General features: G+C 36.3%; 1 protein-coding gene across 1 annotated transcript; it reads left to right on the forward strand.

Annotated features, from left to right (window-relative positions):
• The first annotated feature begins 295 nt into the window (after window positions 1-295).
• Window positions 296-2,766, forward strand: LOC113311789. Its single transcript, XM_026560586.1, has 4 exons — window positions 296-1,625; window positions 1,811-1,897; window positions 1,979-2,317; window positions 2,360-2,766. The coding sequence occupies exons 1-4, from the start codon at window positions 296-298 to the stop codon at window positions 2,764-2,766; spliced, it is 2,163 nt and encodes a 720-aa protein (XP_026416371.1).
• The last annotated feature ends 13,701 nt before the right edge of the window (window positions 2,767-16,467 follow it).

The raw sequence follows: 16,467 nt of genomic DNA on the forward strand, positions 1-16,467 counted from the left end.
TGTAATTCCTAAAAGCTATTTTGTTTTGTGTTAAATTAGGTATTTGAGTTTTACTGATTTTGAATGAAGTGAAAACTCAAGGTTGTTAATTGTTTTCTAGGGGTTGATTCTAATTGAGAATTAAATTATGTTGATGTTTATTATTGATAATTGAAAATTGAAATTGAAATTTTAATTCTAGGGTTTGGGTTTTCTACTTTTAGACTTCTAATTGAGAATTGAATTGATGAAAATTGAAATTATTGAAATTGTCTATTGTATAACAAGTTACTTGTGATGCTTACTACAGGTTGCAATGTCTACTCCTTGTCAAGGGACTAAACGTGGAAGAGCTACTAATATTATGCATAAATTTTTCAAAACTATTGAAGCAGCAACTAGTAGTGTGATGTTTTCGTCTCCATCATCTGCTAGAAATCATGAAGTTCCAGTTGTAAATTGTGAACCTGAAGAAGTTGAGGGTACTCGAAGAACTGTTGAAGTTGAGGGTACTCGGAGAACTGATTTTGAAGAAGTTGAGGGTACTCAAAGAACTGATGGAGTTGAGGGTATTCAAAGAACTGATTTTGAAGAAGTTGAGGGTACTCGAAGAACTGATCTTGAAGAATTGGATACTCGAATCGTACCTGAAGTTGACGATAGTGCGTATGTTACTTCTTTAGAACGGGATCCTGGATTACGTATACCGATAATGCAGCATCCAGCTAACAAACGTGATGAAGTTCGCCGAGCTTATCTACAAATGGGGCGTATTAGAATAAAACTTGCTAAGTATCCAGGTACTCCAATGGGAATCCAAGACCGTCGATTTTCTGCGAAGTGGTTTAATGAATTTCATTGGTTAGAATATTCTAAAGCTAAAGATGTTGTGTTCTGTTTCTATTGCTATTTATTTGAGAAAAATCCACCAAGAAGACCAGAGTACACTTTTGAAGGATTTAGAAATTGGCATAACTTTAAAAATGGAGCTAAATGTGCATTTTTGGCACACATGGGAAGTAGCAATTCTGTACACTTCACATCTTGTGAAGCGGGTGAGAATTTAAAGAATCCACAACAACATATTTCCACTATTATCCGTATGCAGTCGATAGAGATTATACGGAGAAACAGGTTAAGATTCACAATATCGGTTCAATGTGCCATGTGGTTCGCTTTTCAGCAGTGTCCTTTTAGAGGACACGATGAGTCGAAAAATTCAAAGAAACGTGGTAATTTTATTGAGATGGTTAGATTTTCCGCCACACTCAATGACAAGGTGAAAGAGGTTGTCCTAGAAAATGCTCCCAAAAATTCTACTTATACGTCGCCTGCTATTCAAAAAGAGATTTTGAATATTGTTTCTAACAAAATCAGAGACAATATTAGTGAAGAAATTGGAGATAGGAAATATTGCATACTTGTGGATGAATCTAAAGATGCTTCAGATAAAGAGCAGATGGTGCTAGTTTTGAGGTATGTGGATAGTGATGGGTATGTTCAAGAACGTTTTTTCGATATTCAACGTGTGAAAAACACTTGTGATGTAACTCTAAAAAAAGGTATAACTGATATTCTTAATCGTTATAATCTTCCTATTCAAAACATGCGAGGACAAGGTTATGATGGTGCTAACAATATGCGAGGTCGAGTGAATGGATTAAAAGCTTTGTTTCTTAAAGATTGTAAATATGCATACTATGTTCATTGTTTTGCACATAGGCTACAGTTATCTCTTGTTCACACAGCTGAAAAAACGGTAGAGTTTGGGACTTCTTTTCAATGTTAAATAATATTGTTAATCTTGTCACTGCTTCTTCACTGTGTTTAGGATCTTTCCAAGATGCTCAACAATATGATATTAACCAAAGGTTGGTTAATGGTGATCTTGAGACAGGTAGAGGGGCTAATCAAATAGGTACATTGCCACGAGCTACTGATACTCGCTGGAGTTCTCATTATGGTTATGTATGAAGTTTGATTGATAAGTTTGATGCAGCTTATACAACTATTGAAGATATTAGTACAAGTGATCCTAACGAGACATGTGGGGTAGGTCAAGCACAAAGTACTTTAGAAAAAATGCAAGAATTTAAATTTGTTTCTGTATTACATCTAGTATATAAGATAATGGGATACACTGAAATACTATGTCAAGGACTTCAAAAGAAAAAACAAGACATAGTCAATGCCGTGGATTTAGTTTTGAACACTAAGCTTTTACTTCATAAATTAAGATCAGATGAAGATGGTTATCGACTTTTTATCGAAACAGTGTGCCTATTTTGCATTGAACATGGTATCGACATCCCTGATATGACTGCACCTTATATGCAAGGTACAGGTCATTCTTGCCAGTAGCGTGATAACATTAATGTAGATCATCATTATCACCATGATATTTTTAATGCTGCAATTGATCTTCAGATCGCGGAATTAGTTGGAAGGTTTCCTGAGGATACAATGGAGTTACTTGTTCTTTGTTCATGTTTGGATCCTCGAGAATCTTTCAAAGCATTCCATGTAGAAAATCTTTGTACTTTAGATGAAAAGTTTTATCCTCTCGATTTCAGTCGACAAGAGGTACATACTTTGAGAAATGAATTATACCACTATGGGCAAGATGTAGTCAAGCATGCTGGTTTTAAGAACTTATCAACTGTTGCTGAATTATGTAGACGTCTAGTGGAAACAAGAAACGCATATGTTTATCCTTTAGTTGACAGGATGATTCGTCTTATATTAACTCTTCCTGTTTCTACAGCAATTGCGGAACTGTATTTTTAAACAATGTCAAATGTTAAATCAGCTCTCCGCAACAAAATGGATGCAAACTTTCTTAGAGATTGCATGATGATAAACATTGAAAGTATCCTTGCACGAAAAATCAGTATTGATCGGATAATTGATTTGTTTATTGCTCGAAAGGATCGAAAAGTAAAACTAAAGGAATAGATGATGATCTAAATGTTGGTTGATGGGTTTTGTTGGTAAATCTGTTGTTTTTTTGTATATTTGTATCAACCTGACTACTACATCTATTATATTATATATAATGAAAACTTTTTTGTATTGATGGTGTTCACTTTAGCTCAATAATAATGAAGGTTTCCCAGAATGATCAGTTGAAATCAAACTTTGGTCCGTCAACTGACAATTTCATTGTTATCTTAGAAATGCAGGTTGCTTTAAAAGAATGGGTGTTTCGACAACCATGATTGAAGCAAGGGTGAAAACACTTTCTGCGATAAAATGGTAACAGTCCTGTTTTGTATCTCACAAACTACTTTTTATGCCATTCTCTACCATACTAGATCACAGTAACAATATTGTAGCGGGAAAAAAAATAATTTACCCCCCCCCCCTTCTAAAATACTGGTTCCGCCACTGGCTGTCAAAAATTTTGAAGCAATTTTGCACCCTAAATTCATTCATGCCGTTGCTTGCCGATGAACTTCACTGGATATGGTGACTTTAATAACATCATTTTTCTCCACCTTATCATACTGAGAACCTCGTCAATAGACAAATCCTTCTTCTCATGAAGGAAATATGGGTAAATCAACCCTAAATTGAGAGAATCATCTTCTTCACCGGTAACAGAAGAAATCAACTCCACATCGGAAGAATCGCCTACTTCAATGACAGTGGAAGGAACCAATGCAACTATTACTGATTTTTAAGAGGCTTTTTCATCATCAAAATAGATTGAGAAATTTTGATATCACCCATCTCAGCTTTATGAGATCCACTTGCTATCTCTGGAGTTTGTTGATTGTAGTGAGATCTTTCAAACATCTTCATCATAGTATCAAGCTTTTTGTTTAAGGTATTAACTAAACTACATATATTTGTAAGCTCTGTTTCGATTTATCATGTGAACATTTGAGTTTCTATACCATCTGCTTCAACATCCTTTAAAGCCATGATGAAAAAAAAAAATTGGATCAATTTTAGAGGAAAGAAATGGCTCTGATGCCAATTGTTGTATTCCTACAACAAATAGACAAACAGAAGGATAAGATTGGTGATAAACACCTCCTAAATCAAAAGATTCAGGCCAAATCTGAGTTCACAAGAAACACGGCCATGAAGAACAAGGTTCTATTTGATAATTGATATTCGATAATACAGACTGACCCATACCTTATAAGTCTAAGTTGCCCAACTAATCCAACGGCCAGCACTTATCCAGGTGGTTCTCATCTAGCCATCTCTTACATTGATAAAGGCGCTCCCTCTTACACTAACTACTACTACACATGACTACTACTAAAGACTGATAGTAACATGATATGGGCACCCTTTGTCGTATACAGGGATACAACAAGGAGTCATAAGAGGTGTGACATGATAAGTTGTCATATTCTTCTTTTCCAACGAATCCAATAGCTTAACATATTCTGAGACTTCCTCATCTACATCTCTATCAATATCTGAATCACCTTCATCAGAAAGTTCATCCAGCTGTGTTCTAGGCGTGTTTCAAAATCAACAGTTTCTACATCAAGAGAATGTTTAGATATTGACTTAGATGGGACAGTTCTCTCAGATGAATCCAAGCTTTGAAAATCATCTGGTAATTTTTGACCGGGTACGTTATTAGAGATAGACTCGTCCATCACAATCAGATTGCTTCAAACACAGATTTATGAGGTCTTAGCGTGTTTTCCTGCTCTAATATCAATTGAAAAAGCTTGGGTCTAACAACCACACCCAATATTTTGTTCGGAAATCTGTATGGACTAACTTCAATATAATTCCGTGAGAATCCACTAGACAGTCAGACTCAATCAAGGAAATATATCCAAGAGATGTATCTATATTTCTCAATACAATCTGCAATCAAACAGATAAGAATATGTGAGCCGGATTGATATGAGAAATAACTTGAACGGTATCAAAAACAATGTTAAAGTGTCAATCAATTACTACCCAACAAACAAGTTTAGGTTTCCCAATTGATTGAACTCCGCACAACCTGTGATATTTCAATTATATAAACAAATATAATGCGGAAAAGAAATAACACAAACACTAGAAATTTTGTTAACGAGGAAACCGCAAAAGCGGAAAAACCCCGGGACCTAGTCCATATTTGAACACCACACTGTATTACACCGCTACAGACACTAGCCTACTACAAATTAACTTCGGACTGGAATGTAATCGAGCCCTAACCAATCTCACACTGATCAAGGTACAGTCACGCTTTATTACGCCTGTGAATTCTAGCGGGACTCTACACACTTGATTTCCTTAGCTGATCTCACCCACAAGTCGACAACTTATAAACAAATCTGTCTCCTACAGAAATGTCTATTCTGATGGATAAATCTGTCTCCCACATAAATACATATGACGTTTTGTTCTGTATTATGATAAATCAAAGTGCTCATGAACCAGTTGATAATCTGGTATTATATTCCCGAAGAACAACATAGAAATATCAATCACCTCACAATAACTTAACTATATGGTAGTAGAAGAAGTTATTGTGGAATCACAAAGAATGAGACAAAAAGCTTTGTGATTACTTTTTATATCTTACCTATCGGAGATAAATCTCAAACAAATCTTAGAGAAGATAGTACTCAACACGATAGAACAAGTAAGATCAGAATACGCAACTACAGAGAAAATAGTTGGATCTGGCTTCAGAATCCCAATGAAGTCTTCAAGTCATTAACCTATAATAGTTTTAGGAAAAACCTAGGTTAAGAATCGACTCTAGTCGCAACTAGTATTACACAGGAGATGTGGGGATTAGGATTCCCAGTTGCTAGAAACAAATCATTTCATATTTATCGTTAGATGAAAATTTGATTTAAGATATAAGCTAAGTCTTCTTGAAACCAAAGCAATATCTCTCCGCCGTTAGATGGTCTTATCTTGTCACACATAAATGAAGTATACTTTCGTTTAGATATGGGTAACCGTACCTAAATGTGTATATTGAGTTGGCTCAATAATAGTTAACCAAAGTTAGCTATATGAACACTTTTTCCTTAACCACATTCAACTAACACATCTAGATCTACTATGATGATCAACCAATCATAAAAGATAATCAAATGAATCTAATTGTGTTTCATACAGTTTTTCAATTGTTGACTATCACATAGAAGTATATATGATCCAATTGAAGCAAAATCAGATTGATTCATAATGTACAAAGTACAAGAATCAGTTCATGAACATTAAGCCACGGTTCGAAAAGATTGCATTTCTTATTTCATAAATGTATTTGTTCATGAGTATGTAAACATACTTAACCGATTTTAGAACTTTAACCACTCAGTTTGCAAACGGGTATGCAAACTAAAGTTCCGGACTTTGGTCTTATCCAACAATTTGCAAACAGGTACGCAAACTGTCGTCCCGGACCTAACTCAGGTAGAACCGTTCGCATACTGGTACGCAAACTTGGTTACCGGACTTCTCAGTTAAAATCGTTTGCACACTGTATGCAAACTTGGTTTCCGGACCTGAATCATACCAACACAGTTTGTACACTTAGTACGCATACTGTGATGTTTTCCAGACATGGTTTTAGTTCTAAACTCTCATTTCAATCATTGAAGCATTCTTAGAAGACGGAAATGGTTGTCTCGCATAAACCATTAGCTTATAAGCAATTTTCAAGTGATCGAATGATCAATACGAAACTTTCCAAATCAACATCAAATGATTGTCTCACACAAATCATGTAAGATGTTTCAAGGGAATTTCCACATGATCATCTTTTGACTTATTATTTAGTTTCCAACAAATAAATTGTTTTCAAATAAACTCGTCAAGAATAATGATGAATGTAGCTAAAGAAAAAAGCTACCAACACATTTTTTGAGAAATAGATAAGCGAGTTATACTCAACTCGAAATAACAAATGTGTATGATATGAAAGTATATATCGATATACGACTTTTGTCTCAATAGGAGATAAAATATAATAAAATAGGCTTCTGAGTGATAGATAAGTCTTAGTCTCCACATACCTTTTGTAGGATCAGGATCTCGCAGCAATAATGCCTCAGCGAAATTATCAACAACACAACACAACAGTGTCGCAGTAAATGACATAATAAACGACGTCATCTAAATCATGAGAAAAATGTGATGATCTTGCTAAAATTAGAGAGTTTGCGAGATTAACATTTGTAAGGTTGCGAGAATGTCGCAAGCCATATCCGAAAATAAAGGACATATTAGTTGTCATCCACTATGTAATTCCCTATAAATAGCCGCTCAGTTGTAAAGGAATGAGGGGAGATCTTTTCTGAGTGAGAAGCAAGTAAATAGGAGAGAGAAAATCTAGAGCAGTGGTTATTCTTGATTCCTTTATTTTTTTATTGTAAGATTGTTCAAAGATTCATCAATAAAATTAAGATCATTAATCTAAAATGAGTTGAATGTTAATGAAATCTTGTGAGGGGTGTAGTGTAGGATTTCCTGCAACTACATAATGGCGCTAGAAACAGGGACGCTGAAGATTGAAAGTTGAAGATTGTTGTTGAGATTGTTCCAATCAAGAAAGTGATTAAACAAATCAGTGAACCAGTTAAAAGAAAAATTATTAGAGTTAATGAAGATGACAAAAGGTTGGAGTGTAATATGATAACAAAAACAATGGTTAATAAATTCCATGAAAACATCAAAGGAAGGATACATAAAAGATATTTTGAAGGAAGGAAGGTTATGGCGGTAGAAAAGACATCACCCTTGAAAGATTTGGAAGAGCAAAAAATCACATTCATGGCGGCAGAAATACCAAAAGAAAATTTGAACCACACATCTCCATTGGTTATTACAGTGCGTATTACGCGAAAAGAGAAGGGGACAACAATAAAATCCACGGAAGAATGGACATTGAGTAAAACTTTAGTCAATACAGGAAGTTCAGTGGATATAATATTTTATCATGCGTTCAGGGGAACAGGATTTAAAGATGAAGAAATGTCCAGTTCAACATATCTTATTCATGGCTTTGGAAAATCCACAACACAACCTAAAGGAGAAATAGTGGTACGAATTCTACTAGGAGAGATCGAAACACGTGACATTATGTGTGGTGGATACATGCGATAAAAGCTGTAGTATCAACGTTGCATCAATCTATTAAGTTCCCCACACCAAATGGAATAGGTGAAATCAGAGGAGATGTTAACAATGCGAAATTATGTCATCAAATTGAAGTAAAGCATTACGAAGGACGAGCAAAAAAGAAACAATTTCGCAGAAAGTTGGCAAAGGAGGCAAAGAAAGAAGAAGAATTTAGAGTGTACACGATAAGGGCAAAAGAAGGTAGGGGAATACCCAGCGAAATTTCGGAAGAAGGAGACGGACCTGTGAAAACAATAAAAGAACCAACACCAACGGGAGAACCCAAGTCCAGTTACACTGCCGCAGAACCAACAAAAGAAGGAAATGTTGGGACTATAGAAGAACCTCTAATATTGAGAATTGGAACCAAGATGGATGTAGAAGAAGAAGAAGAAAGAATTGTTAACCTTTTGCGAGAATATAAAGACATTTTCGCATGGAGCATGGACGAGATACCGGGAATAGATCCATCAATTGCATGTCACAAGCTGGAGATTAACAAGAATGTGAGACCATTTAAACAAAGAATAAGAAAAATCGCAACAGCCTACCATTCCCAAATAGAAGAAGAACTACATAAAATGCTTGATGCAGGAATTATAAGAGAAGCTAAATACCCAGAGTGGATAGCGAACATGATCATTGTTCCAAAAAAAAAAAAATGAATAAGGATTTGCATAGATTTCACTGCTTTAAACAAAGCCTGCCCTAAAGATAGCTTTCCATTACCAAATATTCCTCAAATGGTGGAATCGGCAGTGGGAAATGATAGGGTATCGTCTTTAGATGGGTACAAAGGATATAACCATATCCCTCTCGCTGAAGAAGATCAAGAGCATACTTCTTTTTTCGCCCCTAGAGGTTTATATTGTTACATGAAAATTCCATTTGGTTTGTAAAATGCGGGAGCAACATACCAAAGAATGGTAGAGAAGGTGTTCGCGAAATGGATACACAAAACATTAGAAGCATACGTGGACGACATGTTAGTAAAGAGTAAATAAGCCAAAGACCATGTATAGGACCTGAGGGAGATTTTTGAACAAATGCGACAGTATGACATTAAACTGAATCCTGAGAAGTGTACCATTGGAGTTGCATCGGGAAATTTTTTAGGCTACATTGTATCAAAGGAAGGAATACAGGTTGATCCAGAAAAAGTGCAAGCAGTTCGTGACATGCCAAAACCAGCAACAATAAAAGATGTACAAAATTTGAATGGATTTTTAGCTTCGCTAGGGAGATTCATTTCGCGATCATCAGAAAAATGCAAGTATTTTTCAATATACTCAAAAAGGGTGTGAAATTCAAATGGATTGATGAATGCGAAAAATCTTTTCAAGGGATCAAAGAACATCTTATGAATACATCTATTTTACAAAAAGCAGAATCAGGAGAAGAATTATTAATCTATCTTGCGACGACGCCGCATGCATTAAGTGTCGTGTTATTGCGAATAGACGCAGGAGTGGAGAAACCCATCTATTACATTAGCAAAACTTTTAATACTGCCGAGAAGAATTACTCAAAGATTGAGAAGCTAATCTTAGCATTAGTTTATGCATCATTTAAGCTCCGCATATATTTTCAAGCGCACATTTGGTATTAACAAAAGTACCAATTGAATCAGTGATGAAGAATTCAAAAAGATCAGGAAGAGTGGAGAGATGGAATGCACAAGTAGGCCACTTTGATATTAAATATGAAATTTTGTCTTCACCAAAATCACAAGTTGTTGCAGATTTCTTGGCAGAATTTCCTTTAGAAGAAGATGAAGCGGTAGAAGAAATGATGGATATAGAAGAAGAACACGGAGATCCAAAAGACTTATTAACAGAACCAAATAGATGGGAGATATTGGTAGATGGATCATCAAATGGAGAAGGCAATGGAGTTGGAATTGTTTTAATTTCGCCAGAAGGAGTGAAGATGGCTTTTTCATTCAGATTGGAATTCGCATCCACTAATAACGAAACGGAATATGAAGCTGTGATACATGCCTTAAAGTTCGCAATAGAAATGAAACTAGAAAATGCCAGGATCACTAGTGATTCGCAGCTAGTTATTCGCCAAATAAAGGGAGAGTACACTACAAATGAACCATCCTTGAAGAAATACAAGAAGCTCGTTGAAGAATTGTCAGCGAAAATCCCAAAAATAAAATGGAGGCACATTTCAAGGAAGGATAACAGACTCGCAGACGCTTTTGCTTTCATCTCAAGCATGATGACAGATCCAACTGCGAGATGCATAAAAATACAAACACTTCTGTCACCATCAATCAATAAGAAGAGAAGAAGTGACGTGATGATAATAGACGGTGAGAAGAGAACAAACGAACAATATCGCAGATTGGAGAACAGAACTTCATGCATATTTGGCGAAAGGAGAAACACCAAGAAATAGATTGGAAGCACACAAGTTAAAAAGCCGCGCAACGAATTATGAATTAAGAGATGGGCTATACCGAAAATCCTTTAATGGACCATCACTCAGATGTTTGACACGAGAAGAAGGAGAAAAGGTGCTAAAAATGTTACATAGTGGGGATGCTGGCAATCATAGCGGGGAAGATCTTTGGCACATAGAGCAAAAATGCAAGGCTATTACTGGCCATACATGCACGAAGATGCAAAACAAATATCAAGACGTTGCGAAGATTGTCAGCGGCATGGAAAGAAAATACATGCACCTGGAGCACCATTGTCATCTTCAACCAGTGTGTGGCCTTTTGGAAAGTGGGGCTTAGATATTGTGGGGCCATTTTTACCAGGATCTGGACAAAGAAGATACTTAATAGTCGCAACAGATTATTTCACAAAATGGACAGAAGTGAAGGCAGTACAGCATATTCGCGACAAAGATATCTTTACATTCATATTCGAAAATATCATTTGCAGATTCGGAATTCCTGCGCAGTTGGTATCTGATAATGGGAAACAGTTTGAAGGACAGAACATAGAAATGTTACTTAATGCATTTAAGATAAAATGTGGAAAGTCTACTCCTTTGTATCCACAAGCTAATGGGCAGGAAGGCAACAAACAAAACAATTGCAGATATATTAAAGAAGAAATTAGAAGGACATCATAGAGCATGGTGCGAACAAGTACATAATGCAGTATGGGATTATAATACAACTAGAAGAGAAGCTACTGGAATGTCACCTTTTTGTTTAACATACGGAGTTGAAGCGGTGTTACCAACAGAAGTTGTTATTCCGACAACAAAGAGAGAAGCTTGGGAGAAAAATCTTAGTGCGGGTTTGATCTTAAGCAAACTTGATGAATTAGAAGAAAAAAGAAAAGAGCTTTACAACATATGGAGAATTATCAGCGAAGATTAGCCCGAGAATATAATAAACGTGTCAAAGTACGCGAATTCCAACCAGGAGATTTAGTTCTGCGAGAGACACCAATATATCAGCGAGAAAATGGTGGAAAGTTAGCGAAAAAATGGGATGGACCTTACATCATTAAGGAGATAGTTGGAACGGAGAGCTTATAAATTAATGGATCCAGAAGGTAGAGATGTTGGTCATAGACTTGACAGACCATGGAACAGATTGTACTTAAAAAGATATTATCCGTAAGAAGCTTTGAGAAGTTATGGATTCTGAAAGAATAGTTGCGAGATTATTCATATCAAAACAAGATCATGATGTGCGAAACTTTCGCAGAGATAATCATAGAACAATGACATAAAAGAAAGGGGCGAACCTTTATGGCGTACACCCTAGTTCGCGAATAAAATTTCGCAAGAGGCAAATGTAAGACCTAAAGTACGTCATATAAGGGGGTACCTGTTGCATGGCTCAGGGAAAGGCTACACCGCCACCGGAACCTGAGTCATGGAGATTTGGGGTCAATAAAGCCCATCCGGGAGAGGCACCTTGGATTCTCAGCTTAAGCATATGACTTAGGTTGGGCGACTAAGGTAATAAGGACTCTCCCAAGGAGTGCAGAATCTGATCAAGGCGCCGAGGTACACGGTTGAGTCAAGAGTGCCAGGGGCGTCTGGAGCGTACCTTGCCATTCTTGACAAGTCTTGGCTTATACTGCACTCGGCCCGAAGAAAACCCCACTTAGGGTGCAGTCTCGTAACCATAAACCCTATAGGTAAAAGGGATAAGAGGCTGCGAAAAAAACTGGTTGTTGTTAAGACTGGATGGGAGGAGCTAACCTTGTATGGTAGAAGTACGCCTCCTTGAAGGGGAAACCAGGGGGAGATAAGGGCGGCACCCTCCATTAGGGAGCTGATAAGTGTCTTAAGACGCAAATGTCATGAGGCTTTTTACTCGCAAGGGTATTAAGGCTTGTCATATTTGTGCAACAATCCTGAAGAGGCAAATAATACTAGAGAAAGTGCGAAGACGTCCTGCGATTTCGTCGCAAGACGGCAATGTAATGGGGCTTTATTTTCGCAAGAATATTTAGGCCTATCATATTGTCGCAACATTCCTGAAGAGGCAATAATACAAAAGAAAAAGTTAAGGCAAGATCAATGGGTTTTTGCATGAAAGTGCAAGGACGTCCTGCGATTTTGTCGCAATGACAAGAGGTGGCATAATAAGACCTTTAATTAGGAAGGCAAAATAAGACCACATGACAAAACAAAATATTTATAAGTATTCATAACAGATCATTTCTCGCAAGAAAGATAATGAGAGGCAAGTATGGGAATCAGTAAACAAGAGGCATTATCTTTCTCGCCAGCAAAATACTAAAAGAGAAAATTAATTCCAAAGTTGGTTGAAGAATATTATTCGCAAGAAATAATAAAGATGAAACAATTCAAGAAGATAGAACTAGATAAGAAGCTCATGCTTCAGTATTAATTCCAGTAGAAGGAGATAATGGACGCTCTTCGCCAATGTTCTCATTATCGCCAACCTCTTCTTCATTTCGATTCTGATCTTCACCAACAATAATTCCTTTGAGAGGGACTTCTTTTTCGCCGCCACCTTGATTATCGCCAGCAATTACTTCTTTAGAAGAGATTTCTTTTTCGTTTTCATCTTGATTAGCACCAGCAGTTGCTTCCTTAGAAGGGATCTCTTCTCCATCTTCCAAAAGACTATTCTCTCACCACTTTCATAATCATAATCACTGTCAGCAGGACGAGGAATTTCATCATCATCTACTTCCAAAGGTTCGATTGATGTAGGAGGAAGAGATTTGGACAATAAAATATCATTTACAAGGACTTCAGCCCGGAGATGAACTTGACGAAGAAGTGCTCTCTGATGATTCCTATCTTGAATATCCTTAAAGTAAGCAAGATAATCAAGTCTTCTTTCCTCGGTCGCGAGAACCAGTAAGGACAGAGACGAGTAGTGCATTTTCTTTGCGAATTTTGGCATATTTAGCCTCCAAAACAGAAATGGAGGAATGAAGATTTTTCTCAGACTCTGCGAAAAGTAGAATACAAAATTTCAGTAAGATGAAGAACTCAAAAGATATGACAAAGAAAAGATAGTTAAGGCAGTCAAACTATTATGACTACCTTCCTTTTGCGAAATAAGGTGTTGAATCAAGGTCAGACAACTATTCTCCCAACGGTCCATCGCATCATCAAATTTATCTCCAACTAAACCTTTAAGTCGAGACTGAAGATTTTCTCTTTAGAAATAAGAAAGGCATTTTTCTTCGCAAGAGAAGAATAAGATTCTTCTAATTTGGAATATTGTTCTTTAAGTTGATTCGCCTTTACACTTAAAGCTATTCTACCTTGAATGAGTGTATCTCTTTCAGCGATAGATGACTCTGTTACTTCTTTAAGTTCATTTCTCAAAGAGCGAAGAGATTGTTCTTGGTCATCACATACTTTCTGAAGGATGCTAAGTTGTTGCGAAGATATCGCCATCTTATTTAAACAAATTCGCTTCTCTTGAGATAGAGTTTTATTCTCATCTGATAAAGATTCCATCCCTAGATTAGCTTTAGTTAAAGAATAAGAGAGGCGAGATATTTCATTACTTAATAAATCTTGCCTCCGAACTAATTGGGTATTTTCATTGGTAAGATTATTTATATGATCAACAGAGTATGAATAGAGGTTATCTAATTGGTTATATTGATCCATCAAAATCTCTTTATCAACACGGGCTTCTTCAACAGCAGATTCAAATTGATATCTCTCCATTATTCGTTTCTGGTTTAAGGCTTAACATGCGAAAGAGGGATTTCAAGGATAATTAAATATGGAAAGGATAAAATCATTAGAAAGGCAAATTGAAGACACAGATAAGGAAATCATACCTCTCAGTTCATCATTCTTCTTGCGAAGATTGTCGCGATCCAGCGAAAATTCTGGAGCTTTTGATTTTCGAGACGAAGAGCATTACACTCTTTTTCCAAAGTGTTTGCGAAGCAGCTCTGTCAGAGCCAAAACTACTCAGAATTTCGCAAATACCAGACTTGACAGGATCAATGGGAGACTTCTTGCCATCATCCAGGACCTCAGACAAAACTTTGAAAGCAATATCTATTCCTTCCACGGTTTCTTTCGAAAAAGGAAGAGGCTCAGGTAGAGAACTGGCAATGATAGAAGGTTGAGAAACATTATCAATATGAGGAGAAGAAATTTCATTCACAGAAGGATTAATAAGGGGGGTTTCAATCATTGAAAGGTCAGTTGAAGAAATGAAATCTGAGGAAACCTTTTCGCAAATTGGAGATAATGGTTTAACTTGCGAAGATGTCGCAGGAGATTTTGAAGAGATAAGTAAGTGGAATGGAACAGAGGTTTCAACGGTTTTAAGGTGGCGAGATTTCTTGGGAGGTTTGTTGGCATCCTTATCACCCTGTGAATCACAATCCAGATAAGAAACAGAGGCAACAATATTGTTATTAGAAAATAATAATGTTTCTTACTACCTTCTGATTCGCAAACTTTCTTTTGTTTACAACAATCTTATGCTGCGATTTGGGAATATTAGGGTTCTGAACCGTAAATTTGGTATTAGAGACGTTTTTGCTGAAATAACAACAGTATGGGAATCACATAAGCAACATCATCAAATAAGGCAGTAAGCAAGATCAATTTCAGCAAAACCCATAAGAAAGAAAAAAGAAAACTCACCTCGATGAATCCATGGAAAACACCAGCAGGAAGATTAATTTGTAAAAGTTAAAAAGGAAGAAAGTTTACTAACAATGAAGATCTACAGAGGGAACATAATGGAGATGGAGAAGAAATTAAAAATATTAAAAGAAGAAGAAAGAAGAAAAAGTTGCAATGGTAAAATTTATGGAAGAATAATAGAGTTGCAGAGATGAGAGAATAAAAAGAGAAGAGAAAGTAAAAAAGAAAATGGAAAGAAGAGCAAGAAGAATATATAGAGAATATTTTTTTTACTCGAAGAAATAAACACCATTAATACGAAAATACGTGAGAGGTTGAAAAGCAGCGGTTACAGAAGACGTGTCAAGAAATAGATGGAAGAAAGGATACGTGTGATAAATGCAGAATATGAAGAGATGGACAACTGCGACATTTCTCACATCATTCTCTACTTCGCAGAGAATATATGAGAAGAGGCAATATGTAGGATCAGAATCTCGCAGCAATAATGCTTCAGCGAAATTATCAACAACACAACACAACAGTGTCGCAGAACAATTTCAGAAATGACATAATAAACGACGTCAGCTAAATCATGAGAAAAATGTGATGATCCTGCGAAAATTAGAGAGTTTGCGAGATTAACATTTGTAAGGTTGCGAGAATGTCGGAAGCCATATCCGAAAATAAAGGACAGATTAGATGTCATCCACTATGTAATTCCCTATAAATAGCCGCTCAGTTGTAAAGGAAGAGGGGAGATCTTTTCTGAGTGAGAAGCAAGTAAATAGGAGAGAGAAAATCTAAAGCAGTGGTTATTCTTGATTCCTTTATCTTTTCTTGTAAGATTGTTCAAAGATTCATCAATAAAATTAAGATTTTTAATCTAAAATGAGTTGAATGTTAATGAAATCTTGTGAGGGGTGTAGTGTAGGATTTCCTGCAACTACACCTTTTTTTAATGAAGTTCCTCTGAGTTCTTCAGTAGATCTTCGTCTTCAGTTGTAAGCACCGTGAAGTCTACAGCTCAACTACACTATCTATCCTAATCTGAAACTCCTATAAGTAGACTAGAAATCAAGACTATAGTTTTGATCAACTAAAATTGAAAATCAAGCTTGAGATAGCGATGCTTGCGAGTTCAAAGAGAAGTGCTCTAACACATATCTCCAAAGTATATGCTTCAAATTCATAGCAGTTTGGACTTTAAAGAATAATTGGTGCAAATCCTGTAAGCAGGGTCTATATAGGATTGTCAACATATCCTCGCTCATAAAAGATTATGAGAAAACAGTAATGGAGGGAAAAACTCCACGATGG

Source organism: Papaver somniferum, chromosome 9 (assembly GCF_003573695.1).
Source record: "Papaver somniferum cultivar HN1 chromosome 9, ASM357369v1, whole genome shotgun sequence".
Classification (NCBI taxonomy): Eukaryota; Viridiplantae; Streptophyta; class Magnoliopsida; order Ranunculales; family Papaveraceae; genus Papaver; species Papaver somniferum.